General features: G+C 48.8%; 1 protein-coding gene across 3 annotated transcripts in view; it reads left to right on the top strand.

Moving 5' to 3' along the window:
• Positions 1-15,069, top strand: part of Zbtb16 (zinc finger and BTB domain containing 16) — a 187,622-nt gene extending 172,553 nt beyond the window's left edge. For 2 of the 3 annotated variants that reach the window (XM_017595705.3, XM_017595707.3), the window contains exons 5-7: positions 1,375-1,545; positions 6,811-6,978; positions 9,496-15,069. In XM_017595705.3, the coding sequence (XP_017451194.1) occupies positions 1,375-1,545; positions 6,811-6,978; positions 9,496-9,725 (569 nt within the window). In that variant the 3' untranslated portion in view covers positions 9,726-15,069. 3 annotated transcript variants of the gene reach the window in all.
• Positions 15,070-15,606: the final 537 nt, after the last annotated feature.

Raw genomic sequence — 15,606 nt, 5'->3', positions numbered from 1 at the left:
ATATGGGCAGAGAGAAAAGCAGATGGGCTTGTGTTGGGAGCTAATGTTCTTAGAGACATGGACTCCAAAATGGCAGGCAAGGAGCTATGAACTGAGACTCAGCTGGAAGACTGTGTCAGGAAGGTTTTGAGGAGTGGAAAATAGCAGCCTGCCTTCGTGGGCTTCAGTAGGGCACCTAGGCTACTGGGCCAGCCAAGCATGTGACTAGGTAGAACTGAATGAATATTTCATATGACTCACTAGTTTGAAATCCTTCAACAGCTTCCCATTGGTCTTAGGATGAACCCCAGGGCTTGCAGTATGGCTGGGCAGGACCCACATGATCTGGCTCCCAGCTCTTCCTTTCACATCCTCCCTGCTTCTAAAGTTAGGACTGGACATCGTACTCAACCTGGTGTGGCTCTCCCTGAGTGTTCAAAGACTTGGTGCACTGTGTGCTGGGTGGTGTTGAGATCAGAGCAGGGACTAGTACACTCTTCCATTGTTTCATCTCCAGAACCCCAGAGAGTCTTCCTTGTAGGAAGTATCAACAGTACTATTTATGAAGTGGCTCTCAAGATGCCTGATTTCCTAAATGGGAAAGTGGTTGTAAGAACGTGGTCACTGGTGGCAGCGGTGGTGGGCGGTGGGGTTGGTGGGGGAGACGGCAGTGGCAGCACGCCGTACTTGAACTGCAGCGCTCAGGATGCAGAAGCAGGCAGATCTTTGAGTAAAAGGCCAGCCCTGGTCTACAGATAGAGTTGCAGGACAGCCAGGACTACACAAAGAAATTCTGTCTCAGGGGTAGGGAGAGGGGAGGGGAGGACAGTGGTCTACAGGTAACCCTAGGGAATAAGTGAATAGATCCCTTTGCTGCTCCCAACTGGGAACCCTATGGAAATTGGTGTGGGTTAATCTCCCTGTGCTTCTCTCTCCTTATATGAGGTTTGTGGTTTTAGGTGAGTTATGTCATAACAATGGCCAACCCATCTGATCCAGGTTATTGTTGGTTCACCTAGAGTCTAACCTGTCTTTCCACTGCTGCCTCAGACTCTGTAAGTCCCCGTGGTCACACCTTTAGTCCGCCAGCTTCTCCTGCATTGCACTCAGACCCTTGCAGAGACACATCTGTGTTACCATCCACGTGGTTTTCTATGCTTCTCTCCAAGCCTTTAGGTCTCATGGAGGCAGGGCACCATTGGCACCTTTCCTCTAAGCTACGTTCAGGGTGCTCCGTCAACGTCACGTGGCCTGGGTTGCCCAAGGCAGTTTGACTTAGAGTGTGGGGTTTAGGGTTTCTAGGGGCGGCTCTGGGTCTTGCCCCAGCCTTCAGGGATGAAGATCTGGCCTTGGGTCTCTAAGTTGCTGAAGCTCTCCCATTGCTGTCTCCTCCAGGCACGGACATGGCTGTCTTCTGTCTGCTGTGTGGGAAGCGCTTTCAGGCACAGAGTGCACTCCAGCAACACATGGAGGTCCACGCAGGCGTGCGCAGCTATATCTGCAGCGAGTGCAACCGCACCTTCCCCAGCCACACGGCTCTCAAGCGCCACCTTCGCTCACATACAGGTAGGCTGGTCCAGGGGATGGGTGGGAGCATCTCTGGACCTTATATCTGGGCTTCACCTCCAAAAATACATGGTGTTTGTGTGCAGGGGGGAGGATGTTTCAGGTTGAAGCATTCTCAGCCATTCTCTGCTTGAAGTTAGACACAGAAGGGCTCCCATAGAACATTTAAATGTTGTCAGTTTTCCCAATCTACCACCCACCCCTCCACCTGTAGACATCTGTTCCCAATCTTTCCACACACAGCACAGAAAATATTCATTAAAAGAAAAGCGTACTCTTGAGGTTTACCCTCGGAATCTTTGGTTCTGTGGTTCGGGGTGGGCTCTAGCTCTCAACACCACTAGTGAGTATTCCCAGGGGATTCTGATAGTGGAGGTGGGGAGTTGCAAATTGCATTTTGAGAAAAACTGGCCTAACTATTACAATCCCACGATTTCCCCCAATCCATCCTAGAACAGCAGTGAGGGTCAGCTCAAGGCTCCAGAGGATACAGTGAGGAACACATCCCACCTCCATAGCAGACACAGGAGGTCTCACTGTGACCGTAATGTTCTCTAGGGAAGACAATGAGTATTTGAGCATGAGATAGCCCTGCCCAGCCAGTTCACACGATGGAGTGAAAGACAGAGTATATGTGAGTCACGTAGGCGGGCTTAGTTGCCCAGTCCTGGCCTATCCTTGCCACCACCCTCTTGCTTTAGGAGATAGGATACCCAGTTCAGAGGGCCTTGAAGGAGCTGTTGGTCTTTTCCTATCTGAGGAATAAATGATTTAACTCCTTTCTTTGCTCTAAAACAAAATGAGATCATGTCTTACTGTCCCTGAGTGAAAGAATGCCAATTCCTGAATTGCATATCTGTCTTGTCTGTTTCTCTCTCTCTCTCTCTCTCTCTCTCTCTCTCTCTCTCTCTCTCTCTCTCTCTGTATATGTGTGTGTGTGTGTGTGTGTGTGTGTGTGTGTGTGTGTGTGTGTGTTCCTGATCTGGTTTTGCGGGAGAGCTGATCAAGTCTCTCTGTAAGGATATAGTGGAATACATCCACAACATAAATGCTCTGCACGCTTCAGGGAAGCCTGGAAGAACTTCTCATTCTCAAGAGCCTTTTCATAGCTGAGGAAAGGAGTATGTGGCTCCCTTTAAATGGATGACCGGCTCTGATGAATGAAGAAGGAGTTTTACTTTCAGGAGCTGAGCTGTACGGTCCAGCCAGTCATCACCATTCTCACCAAGGAGCCTGCCTTAGCTCTGGGTTCTGGATACCATGCTAGTCAGAGGAGCACAGCGCCGTATCATTATCAAATGGGAAAGGCTCACCAGATGGTTAGATCTGCCTAGGGCTGCTCCATAGAAAGGAGGAAGTCTTAGCAGGTAAGGTCCAGCAAGAGGGACCAAAGAGAAAGGGGTATATTCAACAACTCTCCCTATGGTGTCTGCACAAGGACCTCCCTGTAAGACACACACACACACACACACACACACACACACACACACACACACACACACACACACAGTCACAGTCACACATCATCATCATCATCATCATCATCATCATCATCATCATCATCATCATCATCATCCCATCAATGATTCTCTCGATGGATCAGTCTTAGCCCAGCCTCCTTTAGCTACCTCCAGTTATGCCACTGGATCAAGTCACTTGACGTCACATGATATGAATGGCTCAAGTCCTATGAAGTCCACCCAGGATGCAGCTTACTTTACTCACACCCCTGTCTCAGAGTTCAATTAGCCACATGTCAGTCCAGTTCTACTCAGGGTAAGCCAAACTTCAGATCTCCAGCAAGGACAGACAGAGTTTGGGAGAAACCCTCCCTCGTTCTAGAAATACAGACACGTGTGCCCCTTGTGCACACACATTCAAGCACTCATTGATTTTCACACCAGCCCAGCACGGGCTCTGCACGCCCCCGACACAATGCCTTATTAATATTCCGTTGTTCTTGGCCCATTTGCTGCTGGGGCCGGTGTTTAGCATCAGCAGCTGTGTTTGGTACGTTAGTCCAGCCGTGCTCTTGGCATTGATGGATCCTTGATTCACACGACTCATCGTACAATAAACTCTCAGCTGCACGGAAGGGAGGGGCCGAGGGGAAAGGATCTGAGGAGCCCAGGGACTGGGGTGGGGAAGGAGGACAGTGAGGTTGACCAGAGCTGAGGAAGCCACACAGTAATGACAAACCGGGGGAAAAGGAGGGTCACAGGTGCCCTGGGCAGGCCAGAGGGGCTCTAATTAGTCTCGTTTGTCCTGCACTTAATGTCAAGCTCATTAACGCGCCTACAGAGTTAATCAACATACCACAGATTGGATTTTGACTTTTGTCGCCAGCTCTATGTACATTATGGCCAGCCTGACAGACTTAACTCTCAGGGAGAGGGCTGTAGGTCTGGGAGCCACTGAGCTGTAAAACCTGGGTGGGGTGAGAATGGGTGTGTGTCATGGTGACTTGTCATTTTTGCTTTTATTATTTTTTTTCTTCATCCTCTGAATGCTTTTTACTCTTTCCCTGGGCAGACTCCAGAGAGTTCATTTAACATGTGATCCACTTCGTAATTAAATTCATAAAAATCTGATCAAACAAACCCCTCGGTTGTTTGTTAAACTCTTAGGGCCCCCCTCTGGAAGCAAGAAGCACACACAGGCAGCCAGCCCTTCCTCACTGCCACCCCCTCTTCCCAGAGGGGGGGCTGGGTGACTGCCGATGTACGTTTTAATTACCGGCTTCAGCTGAAGTCTCACGTGGCCCTTGCTTTATTTATTTATTTATATCTTAATGAGGATACTGAATCTTTGATTAAAGTCGTAATCGTTGCCGATTCAGGAAGGAGGGGGAGCTGGATGTCAGACCAGACGGTTCCACTGTTCCACGTGTACAGACAGAGAGAAAGAGAGAGAGAGACAGACAGACAGACAGGGAGGGAGGGAGGGAGGGAAGGAGAGAGGAAGAGAGGGAGACCAGGCAGGCAGACAGAGACAGAGACAGACAGCCAGGCAGAGAGAGAGAGAGAGACAGACAGGCAGGCAGGCAGGCAGGCAGGCAGACAGAGAACAGAGAGCAAACAGAGAGACAGAGAGTCTCATGCACAGGCTACCCCTCACTATGGTAGTCCTACAGTCTGTTAGTACCCGTGTCAGTGAGGGCTAGCCTCTTGACTTTGATGGGGATGGGGACGGGTACTTGGTATAGCTCTAGTAGTGAGAGAGACAAGGGTTAGTTTGGCCAGGCCTCTGAGCTGAGACATTGCCCCTTAGATGGGGAAGACTGGCAAGGGATGGTACCTCCTTATGAGCTTCTATCATGGAGCCCCACCCACCCGTGTCCCTGTGCTTTCTGTACATCTTTCACCCCATGAGAGACTGTGTCAGTGAACAGATTCCAACAACCACTCCTCACAGAGCCTCAGAAAAAAACCTTCTGAGCCATCAGAGGAGGTGAGAATTGATGTGGGTGTGGTGGGGGGGGGCTGCATTCAGGAAAGAGGGACTTTTGGTTAGTGGCCCACAGAGGGGAGACAGCAGAGAGAGTAAAATATCATTTTAAAGAGGAAGTGAAGGCACGGGCATGCGAGTCTATAAGGAGAAGGACAATTTATGCCCAGGCACGAGCACAGTTTGACATGGGGATAATGAAAAAACGTAGGTCATTGTGGATGACTTAAGCCTTCAGCAGCTGAAGAGAATGTATGAAATGCAGGGGACATTACACGGTTGGCAGCCCCGCACATCTGCAGAGGGACAAGTGAAATACAGTGGGCCATTCTTTACCATAAACTGTGGTTGCTGGAGATGCAGCCCAGAGAAATTGTAATTACAGTGACAGAGGAATCAGCGGTATTTAAATATTCATGAACAGAGTCTGGGGTGATCAATCTATCTTTATTGTCTGAGCCTTCTCTCCTGTAATAAATAAGTAGTTCCACACCTCACCTTTCATTCCCCGAGCTCGACACCTCCGTTACAGAACCGCAAGGTGGTTAACCCCACTCCTACCCCCTCAGCCCACAGGGATCGAAGAGTGGAGTGTCCCAGGAAGAGAACGGTTAGCCAATGGACATGAGGCTAGACCAAGAAAGGCCTGTTCTTCCCAGCCCAATCCCCAGAATTCTCCAAGAGTTGGTTTTGAGCCATTCCTGGGCAAGCACTGATGACCGGCATAAGGGTGGGAAAGTCTCCATTCTGACCCTGGAGGTGTTTCTTGTGGCCCTGTCAGTCAGTACAATACAGTGGTGTCATTTAGCCCTGTGGTATGTGCCCAGTGTTGAGACTCTTAAGACCAGACCAGAGCAGAAGTCCCAACCTAGCTACTTCTAGCTGGGTGACCTTGGGACAGTGGTTAAGTATCTCTAAGCAACTCATTTGTAAGATAAGCATATCTTTCATCAGATAGTTTCTGTGGCCATGTGACACGGTCTCCATGATGTTCTCAGATAGCAATAAGAATACGGCAATGTGGACCATATAAATGACCCATTTTTTTTTTTTTTTTGGTTCTTTTTTTCGGAGCTGGGGACCGAACCCCCATTTTTTTAAATTGTGCTTCTGTGAATGAGAGACCAAAAGTGTTTGTTATTCTTTGAGGATAGTGAAGGAAATGTGGCTTAGTTGCCTGGGGAACTAAAAGGGAAGCATCCACAGGAGGATGATGGAGAAGCAGGGCTTTGAGGGATCCTTCGAGTTCACCAGGGAAAGAAGTGAAGAGGAAGCAGAAGAAATGCACTTAACTGGGAGAATAGGAGGGAGATGATAGTGGATAACATTGGAGGAACAAAGAGAAGTTCTCCAAGCTGGAGGGATTTTTTTTTTTTTTTTTTTTTGAGGGTGGAGAAGCTAGGCTAGAGTGGTCCTTGGCTCGGAACCAAAGAAAAGGAGGAAGAGTTGTATTGTCAGGCAGGGTCTTAAAGCCCCCAACTCTGCCCCACACTCATAGGGGCCTGCTTCCTAAGGGCTGTTGCTCTTTGCTGGGCCAAACAGCCTTTTTTTTCCTGGGACTGGCCATTACCCGTGGATGACTGTGGGGCCGCAGTAAGTCTGCATGAACACAGGGACTGGCTATTTGTGCTGTGGACTACCCGTGGATGACTGTGGGGCCGCAGTAAGTCTGCATGAACACAGGGACTGGCTATTTGTGCTGTGGACATCCATCAGATGGTGCACATGGGCAAACGCAGGACACTGAATGCACCCTGCCGTCCCCTGAAACAGAGGCGGGAGGAAGAAAAGGTCTGATCCTGCCCATCGTTCTCACAGGTGACCACCCATATGAGTGTGAGTTCTGTGGCAGCTGCTTCCGGGATGAGAGCACACTCAAGAGCCACAAGCGCATCCACACAGGGGAGAAGCCCTATGAGTGTAATGGCTGTGGCAAGAAGTTCAGCCTCAAGCACCAGCTGGAGACGCACTACAGGGTTCACACAGGTACTCGAGGGCCGGGCTGGCTCTGGGACCTGGGTGGCGACTGGGAGCAGGTGGTTGTTTGGAGAAGCCCGAGCAACCATGGTTCAAGGCTCAACCAGAGAGAAGGGTCTATTAAGAGATAATGGGGAAGGGGGCGCGAAGAGATGGCTCAGTGGTTAAGAGCATTGACTGCTCTTCCAGAGGTCTTGAGTTCAATTCCCAGCACCTACATGGTGGCTCACAGCCATCTGTAATGGGATCTGATGCCCTCTTCTGGTGTGTGTGAAGACAGTGTATTCATATAAGTAAAATAGATAAACGAGAGAGAGAGAGAGAGAGAGAGAGAGAGAGAGAGAGAGAGAGAGAGAGACAGAGAGAGAGACAGAGAGAGAGACAGAGAGAGAGAGAATGAATGAATGAATGAATATGAATATGAATATGAATATGGGGACTGGAGAGATGGCTCGGTGGTTTAAGAGTGCTTCCTGTTTGGACCACAGTTTGGTTCCCAGCACCCACATTGGATGGCCCATCATCATCTGTAACTACAGCTCCAGGAGATCTGATGACCTCTCCTGGCTTCAGAGGTCACCACATTCATGCCCCCATGTACACAAATAAAAATAATTTTTATTTTATATTTTTGATTTTTCAAGGCAGGATCTGTGTAGCCCTTGGCTGTCCTGGAACTCTCTCTGTAAACCAGGCTGACCTCGAACTCACAGAGATCCACTTGCCTCTGCCTCCACATACTGGGATTAAAGGTGTGTACCACCACCATCCAACTTAAAAATATATTTTTAAGAGATAATAAGGTGGTCTGAGTACCATAACCTTCCTCTGAAGGCCAAGGCAGACATTACTAATCAATTATGGCAGATAATAGTAATCAATCGCAATAGTGTCTCAGGGGCCCAGTCAGCCAGTCCTCTAAGCAGTCATACTATAAACCATCCAGGAGTGTCAGGCAATATGATGCTTATTTTAAGTCCTAAATTACAGTGAAGTTGGCCAGAGGGCATAGCTAAGTTATAAGGGTCAGGAAATTGTGACATTAATTTTGGTGTTCTGACGTGAAAGGAGCCAGTGTAAGGTTCCACCATGAGAGTGCTTCCACATTCCTTTTCACGTAGTAGAAAAAGCGTGAGTCTCTGTCTTCACTGGGGTCTGAGGACAGACAGGAGGACAGGGTTCGGAGTTAGAGATAGAAGAACCCTAAGACTGGCCTCTGCTTAATCGGAAAGCCTATTTATTCTCCGTTTTTTAAGTTCAGTTGCTTAAAATGGGCCCCGGTGGGAGTATTGACCGGATGGCAGTGGAGCCTTGTGTCTTTGGAGAGCTGGTTGTTAAATACCCACCCCCTGTAGTCTGCTAGCTACGGGGAAGGTAGCATTTTCCGTGAGGCTGAGAGTGAAATAGAGCAGAGGAAGATGGTGCCCTCTCTGATCAGTAGGGACAGCACCCAGTCCACACAAGGGTGTGGTGACCTCAGCTGGCTTAGGAGACAGAGTAAGCTGGGGAGGGGCAGGCAACCAGCAGATGTAGAAGGTAGAGCTGTTAAAGAGTTCAGTCTCCTTGCCTCAGCTCTGTTTTTCTTGCGTCTGGCTTAAAGCCACGGGAGAGGACAGGGTGCTCATTGCTGACACATGAGTGGCCCAAGGGATATCCCAGAGTGCCGGGGTTTCCTCAGTCCCTTGTTGTGGGATGTGACCTAGTGGGCAGATCATTAAGTGTATCGGCAGTGTCTATTGTAAATAGCCGGTCGATAGTTAGATCACTTTGGCTGTTCATTACTGCATTATTTGCTGGGGCCTCAGCACGGAGGAGTATCGATAGCTAGATAGCTGACCAGTTAATTACTGTATTGAAACAAGGTTCCCTTACATCTCTGCTCAGCTCCAGGGGACTCTAGTGGAAGGGAGGTCTAGATAGCTGACTAGGGTGACTAGGGTGTCACTATCGTGCACTCTTAGGTTCTCTGTTCTGCCCCTCCACACAGTCCTGGACAGGAGGCAAAGCCCAGGAGAGGTCCTTAGAGCATTAGTGGGTAGACGGCCCTAGATAAGGTGTGTTTGGAGGATTGATTTGAATTTCCCTACCTCTCCTCCTTTCTGACTGTAGCTCTGAAAGACTCTATCCATTCTCCTGTTCCCTCTGGGTGGGCTTTGTTATGAAGAAGGGCTTCAGGGACTTGCTATCCCTTCCCACAGCACACACTTTTCCTTAGTGAGATGGGAAGACACCCCACCTTAAGACAGCAAGACAAGGGGTCAGAGCTTCATGGGCAGTCTTCCCATTACTAGTCACCTGCCTGTTTACAGTAGTCACAAAATAAAGTAGGGGTGAGGTGCCCCAATTACCAGACCACTACGCCTGTGTGGCTAGCGGCTACCCTGTTGGATGGCCCAGCCGTTGGTCTTGGGAAGTTCTGTTAGAGACTGCAGGGCTACAAAGGTGGACATTCTCCAACAAGCTCAAGGATGGCCCAAGGTACTTCTGGTCTTCACATTCCTCTGTCGTATCTTGTCTCTTTCACAGGTGAGAAGCCCTTTGAGTGCAAACTCTGCCACCAGCGCTCCCGAGACTACTCGGCCATGATCAAGCACCTGAGAACACACAATGGTGCCTCACCCTACCAATGCACCATCTGCACGGAATACTGCCCCAGCCTCTCCTCCATGCAGAAGCACATGAAGGGCCACAAGCCGGAGGAGATCCCGCCTGACTGGAGGATAGAGAAGACATACCTCTACCTGTGTTATGTGTGAATGGGGGACACACCCCTCCCCCCAACATATGGTAGAGCCATGGCAGGAGCCAGCAAAGGCAAGCTAGAGCGAGACAAAGTGGAAAGACTGTGGAGAAAAGGAATAACAGAAAAGAAAAGGGGAAATAGAAAAGAGAAAAGGGGGGGAGTAAACTTGGTTGTTATTTGGCCTTGGATTATTTCCTGGGGCTCCAGGTGACCTGACTGTCAAACCACTGGCCCTTCCTGGGGTCTCTGCCCTCCTTGGTTCTCTTGGGTGGGTGGGGTGGGTTTCACTCATTCACACAGTGGCATATTTTTCTCCTCTCCACAACCTAGAACTTCCCTTTCTGTTCAGAAATGGAAACCAGGAAGCAGATGTGAGCGTCTCTGGTCAGAACTATGGCCTCTGCCCTTATGCCTCCTTTCCCTTTCTCTGAAGAGGATGGGAGGGGAACAGAGAGGGGAAGCAGAGATGGTAGAGGGGTCCCCGGCTGATACTCAGAGTGGCACCTCTGGCATAATGGGGATAGTGTGGGAAGGGAAAGGCTTTCTACTCTGCACAGCTACAGCGGTGCCCCTCACAGTCTCCGAGAGTCCCCTGGCTCTCCTCACCCTTCAGCTTCTTGTACCTGCTTTTGATGTCTGATCTCTGGTCACAAGGGGCTTACACCCTCTGTGGATCTGGACTGTATCTTCCTTAGGTCCCTCCTAGGGAAAGCTGTGTCAGATTCCAAAACCCCTTCCTTCCTTCCTTCCTTCCTTCCTTCCTTCCTTCCTTCCTTCCTTCCTTCCTTTCTTCCTTCCTTTCCTCCCTCAGCTTTCAGAGAACACAGAAAAAAATAAAGCAGGCGTTGTACCCCAGCCAAACTCCCTCACGAGCAAGATTCCTGCTGAGCTGCTCTCTGCTTGCAAATGGAAACAAAATCAAACAAAAACCAACTTAAATATATTCCATCCCACCCTCCAAACAAGTGCACATCCCTGCAACCCCAGCTTAGCCCCTAGGGAAAGGAATCCCATCATCCTATGGAAAGGTCCCATTGCCCCAGAGAAGGAGCGGATGCCCTGCCTGAACGGAGTGGGAGGACTGACCACTGGGAGGACATTGCTCTTCCTGAGGATCCTCTAAGCACAAGGAGAACCCTAGCTCTGGAGATTAGCACCAAAATTCCTGGCTCAGGGTGGAAGTGGTGGGGCTGCCCCCAGGGAGCTGGAGGGGAGGAGCTGATGACGCTTTGGCCCCCTTGTTATGTTCGCTTTTAGCACATTGTACTTGAATTACCTCAGTTTCATTTTTTGTGACCTCATGAGCTTTTGAATCTTCTATCTCCTCCTCCCCCCACCCTTGGATAGTGGGGAATATTTGGAGGAACAGGAAGGGTGTGATTTTCTGTTGTGGCGTAAGTTAATAGTTGGCTTTGAACTTGACCTGGTAGAGGCCCTCTGGGTCTTCTGGCTGGAAACTGTAGGGAAAAGTGGACCACTCAGGATCTGAATGGAGGCCAGGAGGGCTGAGAAGGTGGTGGGAGTGGAGAGGAGGATGATTGGGTTCTCACCGTGTTTCCCTGTAGTGTCACTAGTCCGTCGTGCACCACCCAGGGCTCAGATCGTCAGTGAGCACCCAGCATTAGTTCAGCCTGAAACACTCTGGAGAAAGGTCCCACTGGTCTTAGAATTATCTGGGCCGTTTAGGTTCCAGACGGCCTGTACAACCACGTGGTCTCCTCCTGCTGTTAACCCTGCCAGAATTGGTTACGTTTTCATGGCTGGTTGTGTGCATGAGGGGCAGACGAGCCAGGTTTTGTTGTACTGGGTGGGGTAATGTTTTCCTAAAAGCTACCTCTTCTTTTTGTCCAGTCTTTGGTTCCTTCTGCAGTTCTGTCTCCTCTGCCTCCTCCAGCCTCCCCGCCCTGAATTTTTGGAAAGCACATTTGCAATCATCCCCTTTGCTTTGGGATGGGACTCCCCCTCCCCGCTTCATTTCGTGCTTTACGTTAGGACACCTTTGTTTTTTTCCCTTTCCTTGTCTTCTTTCTCTGAGAGAGTAGTGGCTGTGTTTTGACCTTAGGTTTTAAAAAGTGGTTTAGGAAAGCTCTTGGCAGGGGCAAAGGGCTGGCAGAAAATGACGGAAAGTCTGAGGAATGGGCTCTGCGGTAGCCACGCCCTATTCCTCAGCCACGCCCCCATCCCGCCCATTTTCCCCCTACAATTTCATCCTTCGTTTTTATCTGAAGGCCTTAAAAAAAAAAGAAAGGAAGAAAGAAAGAAAGAAAGAAAGAAAGAAAGAAAGAAAGAAAGAAAGAAAAAGAAAGAAAGAAAAAAGGAACAAAACCACGTGTTGGGAGGATTTGGGTTGGGGGCGCTTGACTGGTGCAGACCGGACTATTTTGGAACAGTAGAGATGACTTTTAGTGCATTAGGAAGTAAAAAAAAAACAAAACAAAACAACAACAAAAAAAAACCAAAACAACTTTAAGCTTGAAATATGTGACCAGAACAGCTGTCGTGCTTATAATGTGAAGAGAGAATCTTCCAGAGGAGAGTGGTCTTTAAAAGTCATTAGGCACTGTGGCTTCTTCCCCTGACCAGGCGGATAAAGTGTGAACAGCTCACCTTCAGGGATCTGTAAATCCCAGAGAACAGTATTTTTAACAGTAAGGTGTCCATTCAGGATGGGTGACAAGAGGAAAACCATTCAACTACTCCATAGAACTGGCTGGTCCCTTGCTCCCCAGCCCTTCCCACTCAGCCTGTGCCCCGACCCCTGCCCGATCATAAACGCTTGAGAGGGCTGAGCTGACCTTTGCAAACTGTAATATTTTTGTAGTATCTGCTAGTTCTATAGGACTTTGCTCTTTCCTTTTGTAATGTGAATGGTGGGAGGAGATTTAAAAAGAAAAAAAGTAAAAAAAATAATAATAATAAGTTCACGGCCATCAACAGCAAAGTCTGTGTGCGTGTGCACTTGTGTGTATGTGTGTTTTATGTCGTGTGTGTGTGTGTGTGTGTGTGTGTGTGTGTGTGTGTGTGTGTGTCTGGAGGTGAAGTCAGGAGTTACTGTCTGTGCTGCTGTCTCAATGTTGGTTGGTACTCAGCCTGCCCTGTCTGCCCCTAAGGGCTCTGGGATCCTAGTGGAGGCAGGGACAGCTTAGAAGGGACCTTCCTTCTGTTTCCCTTGGAGCCAAAACACCTCCCCAGCCCCTGTGTTCCACCATGCCTTTCCCCCAGCTTCCCATTCAGAAAAAGGAAATAGTTTTGAAGTTGACAGGGCCTTCTCTGCTGGGCTTGATGGCCTCTGGGCAGGTAGGAAGTTGTCGGGAGCCTTCAGGAGCCTGGAGCTGAGGAGGCTAGAAGGGTGGAGGCACTTTCTTTCCCAGGGTAGCTTAAACCATATTTGTGCCACTCCTCTTTGAGACTTCTGGATGGTCACCTCTGCCTTTGGCTGTGTTGTTAACAGAACCCGGGAACCCCCGACTTGCTGCTGCCTTATCTAGTTCAGTGACCTTCTGCCCACCTAGCAAATCCAAGCTGCTCACCGGTCCCTCCCCCTACCCAGCTTCTACGAATGAATCCCTCCATGCTTCTGAGCACACTGACTGCCCCCCACCCCTCGGTGCTTCTCCCCTGCTCGCTCCTTTGCTCATTTAAAGCATTAAAATCCTATTTGTACATAGGATAGACAAATATATATATATATTATATATATAGAAAGAGATATAGCAAGAGAGATATAAGATAGAGAAATGTCATTGCTGCTTGGTTGCTTTACATGGAGAAGAGGAAGGCAGATCTGGGGTACGAGGGGTGGGTTGGAAGACTGGGGGAACCCAGTGATTCAGTACAATCCAGGGATGCCACGCGGGCTTATTTAAATCTTTGTGCCTGAACAGTTTTTCCATGTTGAGGGAAAAAAAAAAAACTGCTTCTGAGTTTTACGAGTGTATGGTATGCTGCCAGGTACAGTGGGTGCAGCTGGGATGGGAGGACCAGGGTCCCTTAGAGGAGAGAACAGGAAGCACTTTCAGTCCGGGGCCATGGTGGGGGAAGTGGAGCGGGTGGACTTTTGGCCGGTCCCCTAGCCAGCCAGACTAGGGTGGATGCCGGCGACACCCACGTGAGAACTGGGGTTCTGTTGGTTTATTTTTCCCTTCTGCTCGCTCTCTCACCCCCCCCCCCCAATCCAGCCTTGTCCTCTCCTGGAACTTCTGACCTGGCTACTGTGGCTGCACTTAACCCAGAGGTTCCCAGAGGAGGACAAACAGCAGAACTAACGGGTGGAGGAGGATGGATAAAAGAGAGATGCCCAAGAAGAAGGGTTCCGGACAAACAGAATAGATGGGGTCAGGGGAAAGAGTGAGGAGAAGGGAGGAAAAACCCCAGCAAGCCTGCCTGCCAGCAGCTCTGAGTCCTCGGCTCCTGGGTGGCCCACTTTGCAGACAGGGTCCCTCCTCCCCGAGTGTATCATAGTACTTGTTCACATAGTGTCATGCATGAATCCTCGTAAGGTGAAGAACCGTCATGATGCACCATGCCATCGCCCTATATATAAAGATAAAAATTATATATATATATGTATATGTATGTAAGTTATAGCACTGAGGGCCCTCTGGCCCTGCTGGACCAAGCAAAACTAAGCCTTTTGGTTTGGGTGTCATGTTTCTTTTTTTTTTTTTTTTTTTTTTTTGCTTGTCTGATGTGCGAGCACAGGTGCCAGTCCAATTGCTTCGTATCACGGAATAGTGTTTTAAATTCATCAATGTTCTAGTTAATGTCTACCTCAGCACCTCCTCTTAGCCTAATTCTAGGAGGTTGCCCAATTTTGTTTCTTCAATTTTATTGGTTCTTTTGGTTGTTGTACAAATCACTCTTCCCACCCTTGACTCCTCCCTCTTTCACCTCTCTCTTGTCTCTCCCCTCACCCTCTCCTTTCCTCACATCCGGCCTCCTTCCAGTTAGCCCCATCCCCCCCCCCCTTTGCCTTCACTTTCCTCTAGTCCAGATTGCTTTCTGTCCACTTGGAAGTGTGCTCCCCACCCCGTTGCCGCTTACCCACACCTGCCTTCGTTCTGTGTAGATTGACGCGTTTCTTTGTAACTTCAGTGTTTCTGACAAGACTTTAAAAAAAAAAAAAGGAAAAAAAATGAATTTACTGCTGCAGGTTTTTTTCTCCATGTGTCACTAAGTGAAGTTTGTGCCTTCTATAGCAAAGAGAATATTTTTTACATCCTACTAACAGTAGATTTTTTTGTAGTGAACATTTTTTGTATTTTTATTTATAAGTCTCATAAGAAAAATAGCGATGTTCAGTTGTATACCTTGAATCTGCAGTTAGAAGAGAATAAAGTTAATTCAGTTGTCTCTGGCTCCAAGTGTCCTTTTTAAAAATGTGCCTCGATCCCTTTCTTTTCTGCCTTTGGGGGGAACACACTGGAGGAACTGGGATTTCTGCCTAGAGCTGAAGGAAAAGTTAACGTGTTAACATTAAGCCCTGATTATTGATTGATGATTGATTGATTGATTGATTGCATTCCTATGATTTGGTGTGCCGGTGTATGCACATGTGCACAGGTACATACACAGACATCTGCTGTGGGGCACACACAGCAGTCAAAGTACAACTTCTCGAAGTCCGTTCTCTCCTTCCACCGTGTGGGTTCTGGGGATCATACACCCATCCTCTCCAGCACCTTCCTTTGCCACTGGGCCATCTCAGCCCCACATTCAGCCATTTTGCATGACACTTCAATGCCACATTTACAAGTCACAGACCTAAGGATTGAACTCTGGTCATTAGGCCTGGCAGCAAGGGTCTTGGCCCACTGAACCATTTTACTAGGTCCCATTCTTGCCTTTAAAATGTTTCGTTACATTTTATTCATCGTGTGTGTATGTGTGTGTGT

The sequence above is a fragment of the Rattus norvegicus genome, chromosome 8 (assembly GCF_036323735.1).
Source record: "Rattus norvegicus strain BN/NHsdMcwi chromosome 8, GRCr8, whole genome shotgun sequence".
Classification (NCBI taxonomy): Eukaryota; Metazoa; Chordata; class Mammalia; order Rodentia; family Muridae; genus Rattus; species Rattus norvegicus.
The sequence above is the reverse complement of the archived record's forward strand: the minus strand, read 5'-3'. Positions and strand labels throughout refer to the sequence as shown.